The 14,171-nt window shown below is 46.3% G+C and overlaps 1 protein-coding gene across 1 annotated transcript in view; it reads left to right on the forward strand.

The window, feature by feature from the left end:
* The first annotated feature begins 543 nt into the window (after positions 1–543).
* Positions 544–14,171, forward strand: part of Kcnk13 (potassium two pore domain channel subfamily K member 13) — a 95,424-nt gene continuing 81,796 nt past the window's right edge. Inside the window, exon 1 of the mRNA XM_036206263.1 lies at positions 544–1,615. Within this exon, the coding sequence (XP_036062156.1) occupies positions 1,282–1,615 (334 nt within the window). The 5' untranslated portion in view covers positions 544–1,281. The remainder of the gene's footprint in view (positions 1,616–14,171) is intronic.

Below are 14,171 nucleotides of genomic sequence, written 5' to 3' on the forward strand. Positions count from 1 at the left end.
CTGCAGGGCTCCACCTGTTGCAATGTTTGAGCACGCCCCGCAGAGAAGGCAGCACTGGACACGGACCTCTGCTCCCAGCCCCACTGGGCAGGGCAGAGCCTCTTGAGAAGGGGAGCCAGGGACCATCCTGAACCTATACCACAGAACAGGTGCGTTTTGCGGGGAGAAAGGTGAGTGAGACCCGAGCGCGGCGGCGGCTCCTGCGCCTGTTGCAAATTGAGGTGGGTGGGTTCCCCAGCGGTTCGCTGGAGAGCCTTGCTGCTGCCTTGCATGCTGTAGCTAGGAGCACTGGGCGCAGAGCCCTTGACTGAGCAAGAACTACCAAGCTGAGGCAGTCAAGCCCAGGTAGAAGAGATGGAACTCTCTTGCTCGCTGTCCTTGGCCGGTTCTCTGAGACACGGGCTGGCAGGGCCGGCACGTGGCGACATTGAACGCTCGGTGAAGGGCCTAGAGGCCAAGAGCGCTCTGGTAAGGGGGAAGTCGTGGAAGGCTGCCTGGGAGGATGCTCCTAACTTCCTTCACTGTTCCAACCGCCCCCTCTGCTCTCCTCCGCACAGCGGTCCGCCCTCGTGCTGCCGCGGAGCCTGCGTGCCCGGCGGCGGACATCCGAGCCGGCAGCAGATCTGTCTCGTCTCACTGTCCCTGCCTCCGTGCCTGCCCCAAACCGGTTCCAGCCTCTAAGCCCCGGTGATTCAGGAGGACAGAGGCTCGGAGGGACACTGTCACTAATACGCACCGCAGATCCATCTGGAGAAAGGCACGGAAGACAGTGGACACAGCTTGGAAAGCGCTGGTCCAAGGAAGCCGGACCTTGATGCTCGGTTTACTTGCCGGTTCTGTCTGAACCCACGGCCTTTTTCTTCGAGATGAGTTCAAGTTCTCTGGAGTTTACCTTGAAGGCGCGCCACGCCCCCTCCCCAATCTGAGCAGGACCGGGAGGCCGGGTGAATCCCGGGCGCCCGCACCCTCGTACCGAGCGAGCGCGGAAGCAGACTCTGCGCCCCGACGCTCTGATCTTCAGCCTTAAGAACTCCCGGGCGGCCGGGGAGGCGGCGGGAACAAAGCGGATTCGAAACCACGAGTCCAGGCGGACGTGGGGAGCTGGCTCCACAGGAACAGCCAGGGCTGCAGCCTGGGGATCCACGCCGCCTGGGGGAGCGCGCAGCGGGCATGGGCGAGCCGGCACGAGGAGCGGGCTAAGGGGCCGGTAGAGCCGGATCCTCCCAGGGCGTGGGCACGAGTCCCCGGGCGGTGGCCCTCGCGGGGTTGTCTTGCAGTGCCATGGCTGGCCGCGGTTGCGGCTGTGGCCCCGGCCACATGAATGAGGACAACGCGCGCTTCCTGCTGCTCGCGGGGCTCATCGTGCTCTACCTGCTGGGCGGCGCCGCTGTATTCTCGGCGCTGGAGCTGGCGCACGAGCTGCAGGCCAAGCAGCGCTGGGAAGAGCGCCTGGCCAACTTCAGCCGCGGCCACAACCTGAGCCGCGAAGAGCTGCGAGGCTTCCTCCGTCACTACGAGGAAGCCACCAGGGCGGGCATCCGCATGGACAGCGTGCGCCCTCGCTGGGACTTCACGGGCGCCTTCTACTTCGTGGGCACTGTGGTGTCTACCATAGGTAAGTGAGCGGGTTGGGCGGTCACTGGACGACTACTTCCTGGGCCGAGCATCTCAGCCTTGGGGTTCTCCACCTGGGCGCCCGGTGTTGCACCAAGTGAACCCTCTGGGGCTGATCAACAGGTGTGAATGGATCCCAGCTACACCTGGGAACTTGGAAAATCACCCCAGACCTCTGCCCAGACCAGAACCAGTTATGTTTGTTAACGCAGCCTCCAGGGATTTGAACAGTTCTTAAATTGAGGAAGCGCTTCTGTAGACGGCCGGGTCTGGTTTAGGAAACAGGGCTGAGTTCGTGAATTCTGTGTGTGTGGAGAGAGGGGGGCTTACGCAGAGATAGAAAGCTTGGAACGTTTATTCCTTGGAACCATTGCTCAAAGGAAACCCCATGATTTCAAACTTACAGGGAGACGCTCAGAATGGCAAATTGGAAAGAGGCAGAAGTGTAAAATGGAGCTCAAAGAACCAGGCAGGTTAAAGGGAAGAACCAGGGGGAAAGAGACCTTGGGTCTAGCTGGCTTGTGTTCCTGTGAATGGAGTTTAGGGACTAAAAGGGTACCCAATGCATTCTGGAGCATGGCGGCTTGCACCGAGAAGTCCGTCAGCTGGCTGTGCTCAGACTAAAGGACTGAGGAGATAGAAGCAGGGATAAGAAGTTAGAACTTACCAGGAGGCCGCTGAGCCCCTGAGAATTCTGAGAATGGTGTGGTGGGCCACCATCAAATGATACCTTTATCCCCCTGCAGAATGAGGTGGGAAGTGAGGGGATTTGTGTAGCACACTCCCAAGAGTATAGTTGAGTAATGAGCGGGTTATAGAAAGTAACTGTAGAAGTCCTGGGGAAAGAGACCGGTGGGGGAGGGGCCCTGAAAGGCTAGAGGAGGCAAGGAAGTGGCCCAGAAGCCACTGCAGGAGCTGGTGGCAGCAGTGACACGTGTGTGCCAGACTCTCAGCTGCCAGGGCCCCTGGGCTCTCGAAGGGCTTGCCGGTGGCACAGGTGACAGGTGGGCCACCTTGAGATATCATGTACACATTCTGCCAGGGGAAAAGGACCCTCGAACAGGAGCCACAGGCCACAGTCCTCATTAGCCAAGAAAGACCCCCCCAAGATTAGCCAGGAACGCGTAAGTTCAGCTGTTCAGCAAATGGCAAGGCAGAAAGGACCCGCATGACCAGCGCACAACAGCCGTGCTTAAGTGCTTTGTGCTAGATGGTCCAGCTTCTAAGTCCATGTCATTCTGTCTTTCTCCTCGGAGGTCCGCTGTTTGTCATTTACAAAGAGGAACGGTTTTCATTTCTGCCCCTTTGCATTTTGGGCTTTCTTTCCTCATGCCTGAGCTTAGAACATCTTTTCCCACCCAGAGCCTGTGAGGTGAGGTTCAGACTCCATCTCCAGGCACAGCAGGAGTTTCTGCTGTGCTTTAAGATGCTTTTCTGTGGGAACAATGGCAGGTGCACCTTAGAGTTCTAGCTGAAGAGCAGTGCGTGGGTGTGGGGAGCAGGAGCTGGGAGTGGCCAGTGAGAGCCCACTCATGGGAGGGTAAACGGCTCATTCCTCTGAAACACACAGCCTAAGATCTCACAGGGAAGCTCAGACTGGCCCTTCGGCGAAGTCTGGAGTCTCACCCCGTCACTCATTTTCTACCTGGAAGTGTTCAGGGTTATGGCATCGGAGTCCTGTCCAGGACCAAGTTCTTGCTCTCACTATCCGGCATCCCAGTCCTTTCCTGTGTTCATCTGAGCCTGTTGCATCTCTGATGCCTTCCTTATATTCATAGAAATTCGGGGATTTTTCTTTTTAAATTCTAGTCGGTTATCTCTTCCTTTCCACGCCTTTCTCTGTGAAGCAGTGGGTTTGATGTGGCTGTAACCCAGATAATTCTTGAGGTCCTGTGTAAAGCAGCTCTTTTCAAAGAAGACTGCTCTAATAGCCAGAATAATGAAAAACTAAATTCAATGTTTCCTTGTCTCTTTAAAGAAACTGAAAACCGTCCTGTTATATGGGACTTCTCATCCCTAAGGTCTTCCCGGACATGAGCCTTCTGCCATTCTGTCCTTTCTGGTCCCCGCTTCCTATCTCTTTTTGATCTGTTATCAAAATTGACCTGACCCCTCCTCGTTCTTTTAGCTTACTCTCATTTAACCCGTAACCTGGAGTCTCCAAAATACGGGACAGTCCTGCAAGGTGGCCAGCATCAACCTTGTCCCCTCGAGAACACAGAGAGAAAGAAGGGAGATAATGGTTGGTACATGACTTCTTCAGCCTGTGGGAAGGCCACTGCTTGGTTCAGATGCGGACACACCCAGTCCAGCCAATGACAAGGAGGACACCTCTCCTTTCCCCTGGCACTCTGGCCTCCCCTCTCCCCACCATTCTTTTCTCTGTTCCCGCCCCTCCTCCAGCCCTGTTTCCTTCTGAATTGCCAGGCAGCTTTCCGGTGCTGTCTCTTCAGCACCCCCATTGCATCCTCCCCCCCTTATGCAGAGGGCCATCTTTAGAAGCCTAATTGAGCTCTTGGAGTTCTTGGTGCTGATGTCTGATCACATCTGCTTCTCTTTTATTGATCACCTCTCCTTGGAGGATGGAGGATGGACTCTGGTAGTTAGTGAGCCAGAGATCAGACCACCACGAGTGGCAATGAGTATAACTTGGGGTGCAGGGCATTGGGGGGCAACTGGACCCTGGAGAAAGCAGCCACACCACAGTTATTCCTAGTCTAACTTTCAAATACCATCGTGCCGGCCAGAGAGCTATGAGGACTTGCAGTCCCCAGATGAACCGGAGTCACAGGAGAGACGATTCTGGGCTTCCTGCCCTTGGGATGGGATGACAGGAAGCTTTTCCTACTTTTGCAACCTCTTGATGCTGCAGGTCACCCTAGTCTAGTTCACACAGGCAGGATTCTCGGTCACCTTGGAGGGTGACATATTACCTATTTGCGCACACACTTCCTCCTGAGATGGGGAGATGCGTTTTCTCAGCTCTTCTGACCATCACACTTTGTCATCCCTCCCCATACACCATTCTGCATTTTTTTTCCCTTTAATGTGATGTCCCATGTGCCTTCTTGAGACTTATGTATGTTTCCATGAATGTGGAGTCACTTACCTGTCCTCCGAAGGGCTTAACACATCATCTATCTCTGTACATGTTCAACTCTTACAGAAACCCTGTAGTACTGGCTACACGTTCCTGTGAAAAGCAGGGGTTCCTGAGTCTGAGAGAGCTTCTGTGCTGGGTTGGAAGTTGCTTAGCTGGAGGTGAGGTGGCAAGCTGACACTTAGAACAGTCCCCAATGCCTTTTCTTCCTTTTGAGGGCCTTTTTGTAGGAAGAGCTGACCCCCCAGTTAGATACTGTATCCCCTTCCTCAGTTGTGATGGGTTTTAGATTCCCTAAAATAATAAGCCATAGAGATGGTCTGGCTAGCAGACTCCAGAAAGGTTTGTGATTCACTAGTGTCTGCTAGTACAAGAGTACTAGTACAAGGCTTGAGTGAAACCTGCCGTGTAGACCAAGACTGTTACCTCCCAACATCAAGCTTCACAGTCCTCAACAACTAAATCTCTTCTTGGTTAACATGATGGTTGACAATCTCTGTCCACTGTCCCCAGCGGCATCCCAAAATCTCTTCCTGACCTTTCCTGTTAACTGTTAGCACATTGGTACCCAGGTGTTCTGTGTCTTGGGACTTTCATTGGATTAATAACACAGCAGCATTGAGCTAGCCAACTGACCATTGAAGAAATGGTTTTCAAACTATTCTGAGGAGTTTATGGACTGTATGCTATGTTAAGGTCATTCTTTAAGGCTAGGGGCTCCCTTCCTTTGTGATGGGATGATAGGAAGATATTCTCTCTCTCTCTCTCTCTCTCTCTCTCTCTCTCTCTCTCTCACACACACACACACACACACACACACACACACTCACACAGAGGCAAGCATGCACAAGAGAGGGAGGGAGAGAGAGAGTAAGTTAATTGTATAAATGTTTATCTTATTCAACTACCTTCTTACTGATTTTATTTTTTTGGTGTAGGAAAAAATACTGTTTTGATTGACAGGGTATTTTTCCTAATTCACACCCTTTCCTTGGCTAAGATAAACATCCTTGCCCATTCTCTATGTAGCTGTTTAACTCATTTCAAATGTTATTCAAAAAGATTTGCTTTTTAAAGGTTCTGTGAGGTTGGCGCTATAATTATGCTTTGATTTATTGCTAAAATTATCACATGATGATCTGAGAATGTGCGTGTTGTACAATTCTCTGTTTGCTTCTTTGAACATTTCTTTGTGTCCCGGAGCCCATATATATCCAAGCCAGTTTTCTACTTGTGTTACGATTTCTGGAGCTGGAAGGAACATTGAGCCTCCCCTCCCCCATCAGCCTGTAATTCTCATAACCACACACACCACAGACAACAGTTTATTGTGTTTCGGGGCATATCAAGTCATCAAATTCTTTTTGTCAGTGACTCCATCCCTTGCATGACTTTGCTTTTCTGCATCGAGGTTAACTTTGTCCTCTTCAGCCTCTGTGTGCTAATGGCCATTTCAAACATCTAAACATGCGACTGAAGCTCTGTGTCCTGTGAGCAAATGCTTGTTGACTTTTAAACCATTGCTCTGGTTGTAACCACCAGTCGTTTTTATTTAAGTAACCACTAGGCATGGTTTTGCACTTGTATTTTTGACTGGCTCTGTATTTTTCCATGTGTGTGAAAATGTGGCACGTTTACCATCTGGCTCCCTTTCTGTTGTCCTCCTTTATCTTCTCCATCCCTGGTTTTCTTTCTTTCTTGCTTTCTTTTTTTCAAGACAGGGTTTCTCTGTGTAGGTTTGGAGCCTGTCCTGGAACTCACTCTGTAGCCCAGGCTGGTCTCGAACTCACAGAGATCTGCCTGGCTCTGCCTCCCGAGTGCTGGGATCAAAGGTGTGCGCCACCACCGCCTAGCTTCCTGTGTTTCTTTTCAATGCTGATTTCTACTCTGGTAGAGGAATCTTCTTCTGGTTGTTCTAAGCGTTATCAAGACAGGACTCAACTCCCTGAGGCCAAAAGCCGTCTCTCCACCATTCTTCATGTTGGTAAATAAAACTGAGATGCCTTTTCTGGACAACCCAGAACGCTTTGACCTTGGATCCAACGCCGCCGCCCCCAGCTTCCCGTCTCCCAATCATTGTCTCACCTTCTTCAGGGAAATCATTCCCAAACCTTCCGGGTATCCTCACGTCTAATAGCTGAGAGTCCATCCTTTTCTGACTTCTCCCCCTTCCTGCTCCTGAGGACCCTCCTCACCATCACCCCTTTCCTTCCTTCTCCCCGCCTCCTCTCCTCCCTCCTTCTTTTCACTGAGCTGTATTCCCAATCCTTTCTTTTCTCTTTATTTTGAGGCATAGTCTTGCTGAGTTGCCTAGGCTGCACTTGAACTAATTCTGTAGCTTAGGCTGACCTTCAGCTTGAGGTTTTCCTACCTTAGACTCCTGGGTAGCTGGGATTACAGTCTTGTGCCACCATGGCTTCCCTTCCTTCCTTCCTTCCTTCCTTCCTTCCTTCCTCCCTCCCTCCCTCCCTCTCTCCCTCCCTCCCTCCCTTCTTTCCTTCCTTTCTTCCTTCCTCCCTTCTTCCCTCCCCCTCCCTTCTTTCCTTCCTTCCTTCCTTCCTTCCTTCCTTCCTTCCTTCCTTCCCTCCTTTCCTTCCTTTCCTAGTCTTTGAGCCAGAACCTTACTCTGTCTTCCAGGCTCTAGGAACTTACTATGTGGTCCAGGCTAGCCTCAAACTCACAGCAATTATCCCGCTCAGTCTCCCAAGTGCTGGGACTGCAGGCATGCACCCCCAGGCCCAGCAAGAACGTTCCTTTCTCCATAGCTCCGTCTTGCCTCCAGTTCCTTCCTTGTGCCTCCACAGCTGTGGGCCTCACTGGTCTTTTACTCCGCATCGCTGGGTCTGTCTCGAGCGTGCTTCCGCTTTCAGATGGGAAGGAGAGGCAAGAAAATGAGCCTTCCTGGGAGTCACTTTTCCTGTGCATTCTGGAAATAATGCCCCACGTGCAGTGAGAGACAAAGACGGCGGCCTTCCTCCTATGCGCTTGCTGTTCTGTACCTGAGCCTGGGACCTCTGGGTGCTTACACCCGCACTGGCGCCTCGGCCTGGGTGTGTGTGTGTCGGGTGTGTGTGTGTGTGTGTGTGTGTGTGTGTGTGTGCTACCTCCATTGCCCGCAGCGCTGTCCCTCCCATTTGTAATTAGAAAGGAGAGAAAATGACAAGGAGAGCACTTCCCCGTGGCACTGGGTCACCTGCAGGGGAAAAATTGCTAACAGCAGTGACAGAGACACACTCAAACCTGCTCTTTAACACAAGAAGCGCCGAGGCCCATGCCCAGAGCTGGACGATAGTTCCAGGAGGGCACCAGTCTGGCAGGACTTCATTCTCCACATCATCACCAACGCTTCCAATGTCCGTTTTATGAGTATGAGCTTTTTTTTTTTTTTTTTTTTTGCCAGCTCTTATGGCTGTACACCTCCTGCTTGCAGTGCCTGTGAAGTCCAGAAGGGGGAGCTAGATACCCTCAGAACTGGAGTAATTAGTGGCGCTAGGAATCAAACCTGGGTTCTCTGGAAGAGCAGTCAGTGCTCTTAATGGAAAGCCATCTTTGCAGCCCCCCCCCTCCACCTTTTTCCTTTTGTTGTGTATGCTTTTAATGTTGGATAAGAAGCCACTGTCTAATTCAAGTCATGAAGAATTGTGCCTGTTTTCTTCTAGCGATTTGTAGTTTGCTCCTGCCTTCAGGTTGCTGGCCCATTCTGAGTTAATACGGCATGAGATGTGAACATCCGCGAGTGGAAGTCCAGGTGTCCCAGTAACATTTATTGGAAAGACTGCCCGCCACCCGCAACACACACACACACACACACACACACACACACACACACACACACACACACACACACACGGAATTGTTTTGGTACCTCTCTCAGAAACTGATTGACTGCAAATGTGAGGGTGGATTCTTGGACTGTGTTCTATTCTGTCAACGTGTAGGTCTCTTCACACTAGTGCCTTAGGTATGGAAGCTTTGTAGTAAATTACAAAGTCAGGAAGGGTGAGTTCTCCAACTTGTTCTTCTTTTTCAAGACTATTCTTAGCTTTTCTTGGTTCCTTAAACATCCATGAGAATTATGAGGTCACCTTGTTCCTTTCTACAGAGAAAAAACTCTTTGTCTGTAGGCTAGTTTAGGAATATTACCTCCCATTCAGCAATGTGACATTTTCCTGTCTGTTTCCTCTGTGACCATGACCTGCTTCCCTCTTTATAAGATTTTTTTTTTAAATATTGTTTTGTGGTTTTCAGGGTGTGAGTTTTACACTTTCTTGGTTAATTTCTTTGCAAGTATTTTATCCTTAATAACATCCCTTTCTTAATTTCCTTTGGACTTACTTTAATGAGATGTATAGGAGCAGAACTGGTTTGATCTCGAACCCTATGATCTTGCTATACTCATGTATTTGTTCTATTCACATTTAGTGGTTTCCTTGGGGTTTCCTATATTGGAGATTGTAGAATTTTGAATAGATATAGTTTTAATTATCTCTTTCCAGTCTGAAAATCTTACATCTTTAATTTCATGCCTGACTAGAGACTTGAACACAGCATTGGGCAGGAATGGTGAGAACAGACTTCTTACCTCATCCTGCTCTTGAGAGGAAAGCCTCTGTTTCTTACCATTGACCTATTGGTTCTAGAGCCTTGCTGGGGTGCCAGGCTTCCTTTCTACTCTATTTCATCTTTGATGGTTATAAAAGGAGTTGGTGTTAGTTGAACTGTTGGGACTCTTCCTTTCATGCCATGGGTATTATGTATCACATTAGCAACTTCTGAGCCATCCTCACAATAAATACCACTTGTTCAGGCTGTAAAAGCCTCTTTCTATGATGGGGGCATTTGGTCTGCTAATACTTTATAGGGGACTTTTCTCTAGCCAAAGAGACACATTTCTTTTCTTGTGATGTTTGTGTCTTATCTTGGTATCTGGATACTACTAATAGAGTGAGTCGAGAAGTGTTTTTCCTATAGTTCTAGCTTCCTGAGGTCATGTGAATTCCACAGCCAGAGTATCAGTGTCCAATAATTTCTAATTACTTGCCACTATACTAGCTCTCTAAGTCACATTTTAATTGTGATTATAAATATATATGAAGGTACTACTTGTTATTTATGTTTAGACATGACTATTCTTTTTTATAACTTTCAATTTTTTCTTTAAAAAATTTAAATACAACATATTTTATGTCAACAAAACAAAAAGAAAAGAAAGGGGAAAAAAGTACACACACACACACACACACACACACTCAGCTGAAAACAAAACATGGAGTCTGTTTTATGTTGACAAGCTACGCCTGGGCACTGTTGGCCTGCCCTAGAATGTGGCTGATATACCCAGTGTCACTTCATTGGAGAAAACTGATTTTTTTCCTCTCTCAGCAGGTACCAATCACAAAGAGATTCTTAGTTAGAATTGGACTTTGTGTCCACTTTCCCTTCCCAGGGCTGCGATTTTGTCTGGTTTGAACCTGTGCAGGTCTTACGCATGCTGTCATGGTCTCTGTGAGTTCATATATGCATCAGTCCTGTGGTGTCTGGAAGATGCTCTTTCCTTGGAGTCATCCACACTTCTGGGTCTTAGAATTTTTCTACCTTCTCTTCAAGGCAGATCGCTGAGCCTTGAGGGGAAGGATTTGATGAAGACGTTCGTTTTAGGGCCAAGTGCTACAAAGTCTCTTAGCCTCTGTACACTATCCAGCTGTGTGTCTCTGTGTTAGTTCCCATCTTTCTCAAGAAGACTCTCTGACAAGGGATGACTGAGACACTGATCTATAGATAGAGCAATATATCTGTAGGAGTTAGTTTATTGCTGTGTTCCTTTAGCAGAAAAAATAGGAGTAGGTTTTTTCCCTAGACTCATGACCTATCTGGTCTTAGGTTCTTGGCCTCTTTGCCATGTATAGATAGGTTCCACCTCAAGGAGTGGGCCTTAGATTTAAAAAACAAACAAAAGACTGACTGGTTACTCCCATAAAGTTTGTACCATTATTGCACCAGTATATCTTGTGTACAGGTCTCTGTTGTAGGTCAAAACGTTCAGAACTGGGTGATAGCAATGATTACTTTTCTTCTTATGTAGTGTGAAAAGTACCTGTTAGCACCTTGGATGCTAGTCAATAGGGTGAAACTTCTAGTTGGGCACCAGCTAGATTTCTCCTTGTTTGATGACTTAAACAAGCAATGTCTCCAGCAATATGGCCTTACCATTGAGTGATTGAGAGTAACCAATAGCCTTGACAATAGCCTATGATGTTTGGGAGGGTCTATGGACCCTGTTAACCATGCCTCAACAAGATGTAACCCATTCCTGGTAATGAAAGTCTTACTTGGTGGTGTAAGATATGTAGTTGGGGCATTGTCTCCCTCATTACATGGTGACTCCATTTAAATTCTTCTCATATATGTATATATTTTAGGAAGCTTCTACAGTTGTAGGTTTCCATATGACTTTTTTAAAAGCCTTTATTATTAGTTGTCCTCCTCATATTCCCTACTTTACCTCCTTCTCCCATCTCCCTCCCCATTCAGCCCTTCTTAACACTATACTCTTATTTCCCCTTCCTTGGGTGATCCCTCCTCCTCCCTAATCCCTTACAAACTCCCTAAGTCTGTAGTTATTCAGGTCGAAATACACATATCTAAAGCTTAAATGCCAAAATTCACATATAAGAGAAAACATGCAGTATTTGTCTTTAGGATCTGGGTTACTTCACTCAGGATGACTGTTTCTAGCTCCACCCACTTACCTGCAAACTTCATTTCATTTTTCTTAATAGCTGAACAATATTCTATTGTGTAAATGTACCACATCTTTAGTATCCATTCATTAGTTGATAGACATATAGGATGTTTCCAATTGCTGGCTATTATGAATACAGCAGCGATGAATGTGGATTAGCAAGTGTCTCTGTGGTAAGATGTAGATTCTTTTAGGTATGTGCCTAAGAGTTTTAAAGCAGGATCTTGTGGTGGATCTATTTTCAGCTTTTTGAGGAAGCGCCACACTGATTTCCATAGTGGCTGGACAAGTTTGCATGCTTACCAGCAATGAATCTGTTTCCTTCATCCCTGCCAGCATGTGCTGTCATTTTTTATACTGATCTTGGCCATTCTTATGGGGTAAGATGAAATCTCAAAGTAGTTTTCATTTGCATTTCCCTGATGACTAAGAACATTGAACATTTTTTAGTATCTCTCAATCACTTGTGTTTCATCTTTCAAGAATTCTGTGTAGCTCTACACCCCGTTTTCATTTGGGTTGTTTTCTTGATGTTCAGGGTTGTTGTTTTCTTTTCCAGTTCTTTATATATTCTAGTTGTTGTTTTGGTTCTTTTGTTGTTTGTTTGTTTGTTTGTTTTTTGTTGAGACAAGGTTTCTCTGTGTAGCCCTGGCTGTTCTGGAACTTGCTTTATAGACCAGGCCAGCCTCAAATTCACACAGATCCACCTGTCTCCCAAGTGCTGGGATTAAAGGCGTGCGCCACCACTGGCTCCTCATGTATTCTAGATAATAGCCCTCTGTCAGATATAGAATTGGTAAAGTGATTTTTCCACTATTTAGGCTGCTGATTTACTCAAGTGATGGTGTGCTTTGTGGTACAGAAGTTTTCAGCTTCATGAGATCCCATTTATTAATTGTTGGTGTTAGCACTTGTGCTAACGGTGTCCTTCCTGTTCAGAAAGTCCTTTCCCATGTGTGCCAATGAGTTCAAGCCTATTCCCTACTTTCTCTTCTGTCAGATTCAGTGTATCTGGACTTACATTGAAGTCCTTGATCTGTCTGGAGTTGATTTGTGTGGAGGATGATAGATATGGATCTATTCTTATTCTTCTACATGAAGCCATCCAGTTTGACCAGCACCATTTGTTGAAGACGCTGGCTTTTCTCCAGTATTTATCTCTGGCTTCTTTATTAAAAAAAAAAAAATCAGGTGTCCATAAGTGTGTAGAATTATGTTTGGCTCTTTAATTCTATTCCATTGATCAATGTGTCTGTTTTATTCTAATACTATGCTGTTTTTATTATAATAGCTCTTTAATATATCTTGAAATCTGGGATGGCGATAACGCTAGCAGTTCTTTTTTTTGTGGTTTTTTTTTTGTGGTTGTTGTTTGTTTTGTTTCGTTTTTTTTGGCTGGAGCTGAGGACCAAACCCAGGGCCTTGTGCTTGCTAGGCAAGCTAAATCCCCAACCCTGCAGTTCTTTTATTATTCAGGAATTATTCATGATTGTTTTGACTATCCTGAATAGTTTTTGTGTTTCCATATGAAATTGAAGGTTGTTTTTCAAATTTTGTAAAAAAAAAAAAAAAAAATGATGGGAATTATATTGAATCTGTAGATTACCTTTGGTAGAATGGACATTTTCACTATAGTAATAACTACCAATTCATAAGCATGGGAAATCATTCCATCTTCTGGTATCTTCTCCAGTTTCTTTCTTCAACATCCTTTTTGTTTGTTTGTTTGTTTGTTTTTAACTACACAAGTCTTTCACTTCTTTAGAGTTATCTCAAGTTGTTGTTGTTGTTGTTGTTGTTGTTGTTGTTAGGCTGTTGTGAAAGTTACTGTTTCCTTGATTTATTTCTCAGGATTTGTATCAATTGTATAAAGGAAGACTAACAATGTTTGTGTTTTAATATTGTGTGTTAATTCTGCTATTTGACCTAAGGTGTTCATCAGCTGCAGAAGTTTCCTAATGGAGTCTGTAGGAACTTTTACACATAAACTCATATCATCTGTAAATAAGGATACTTTGACTTCTTCCTTTCCTATGTGAATCTCCTTGATACTCCTCAGTTGTCTTATTGTCCTAGCTAAGACTTCAAGTACTATATTAAATAAGTATGGGGAGAATGGACATCCTTGTCTTGTTCCTGGTTTTAGAAGAAATGCTTTGGATTTCTCTGTATTTGAAATGATGTTGGCTGTGGGCTTTGCTGTACACTGCCCTTGTTATACTGAGGTGTGTCCCTCATATCCCTAGTCTCTCCAGAACTTTTACCATGAAGGGATGTTGGATTTTGTCAAAGACTTTTTCTGCATCTAATGAGATGATCTATATTCTTTGTCTTTCAGTCTGTTTATGTCATGGATGACGTTTATTGATTTACATATGTTAAACCATCCTTGCATCTCTGGGGTGAAGCCAATTCAATCATGGTACATGATCTTTTTTATGTGTTCTTGAATTCAGTTTGCTAGTATTTTATTGTGAATTTTTGCATCTGTGTTCATAGGGGATATTGGCTGTAATTTTTTTCCTTGGGTCTTTGTATGGTTTTAGTATCAGGGTAACAGTGGCTTCATAAAAAGAATTAAGCAGTGTTCCTTCAGTTTCTATTTTGTGGAACAATTTGGAAATTTGGTAGAATTCTGCACTAAATCCATCTGTTCCCAAGCTCACACACACACACACACACACACACACACACACACACAATTGTTGGGAGATT

This window comes from Onychomys torridus, chromosome 14, assembly GCF_903995425.1.
Source record: "Onychomys torridus chromosome 14, mOncTor1.1, whole genome shotgun sequence".
Lineage (NCBI taxonomy): Eukaryota > Metazoa > Chordata > Mammalia > Rodentia > Cricetidae > Onychomys > Onychomys torridus.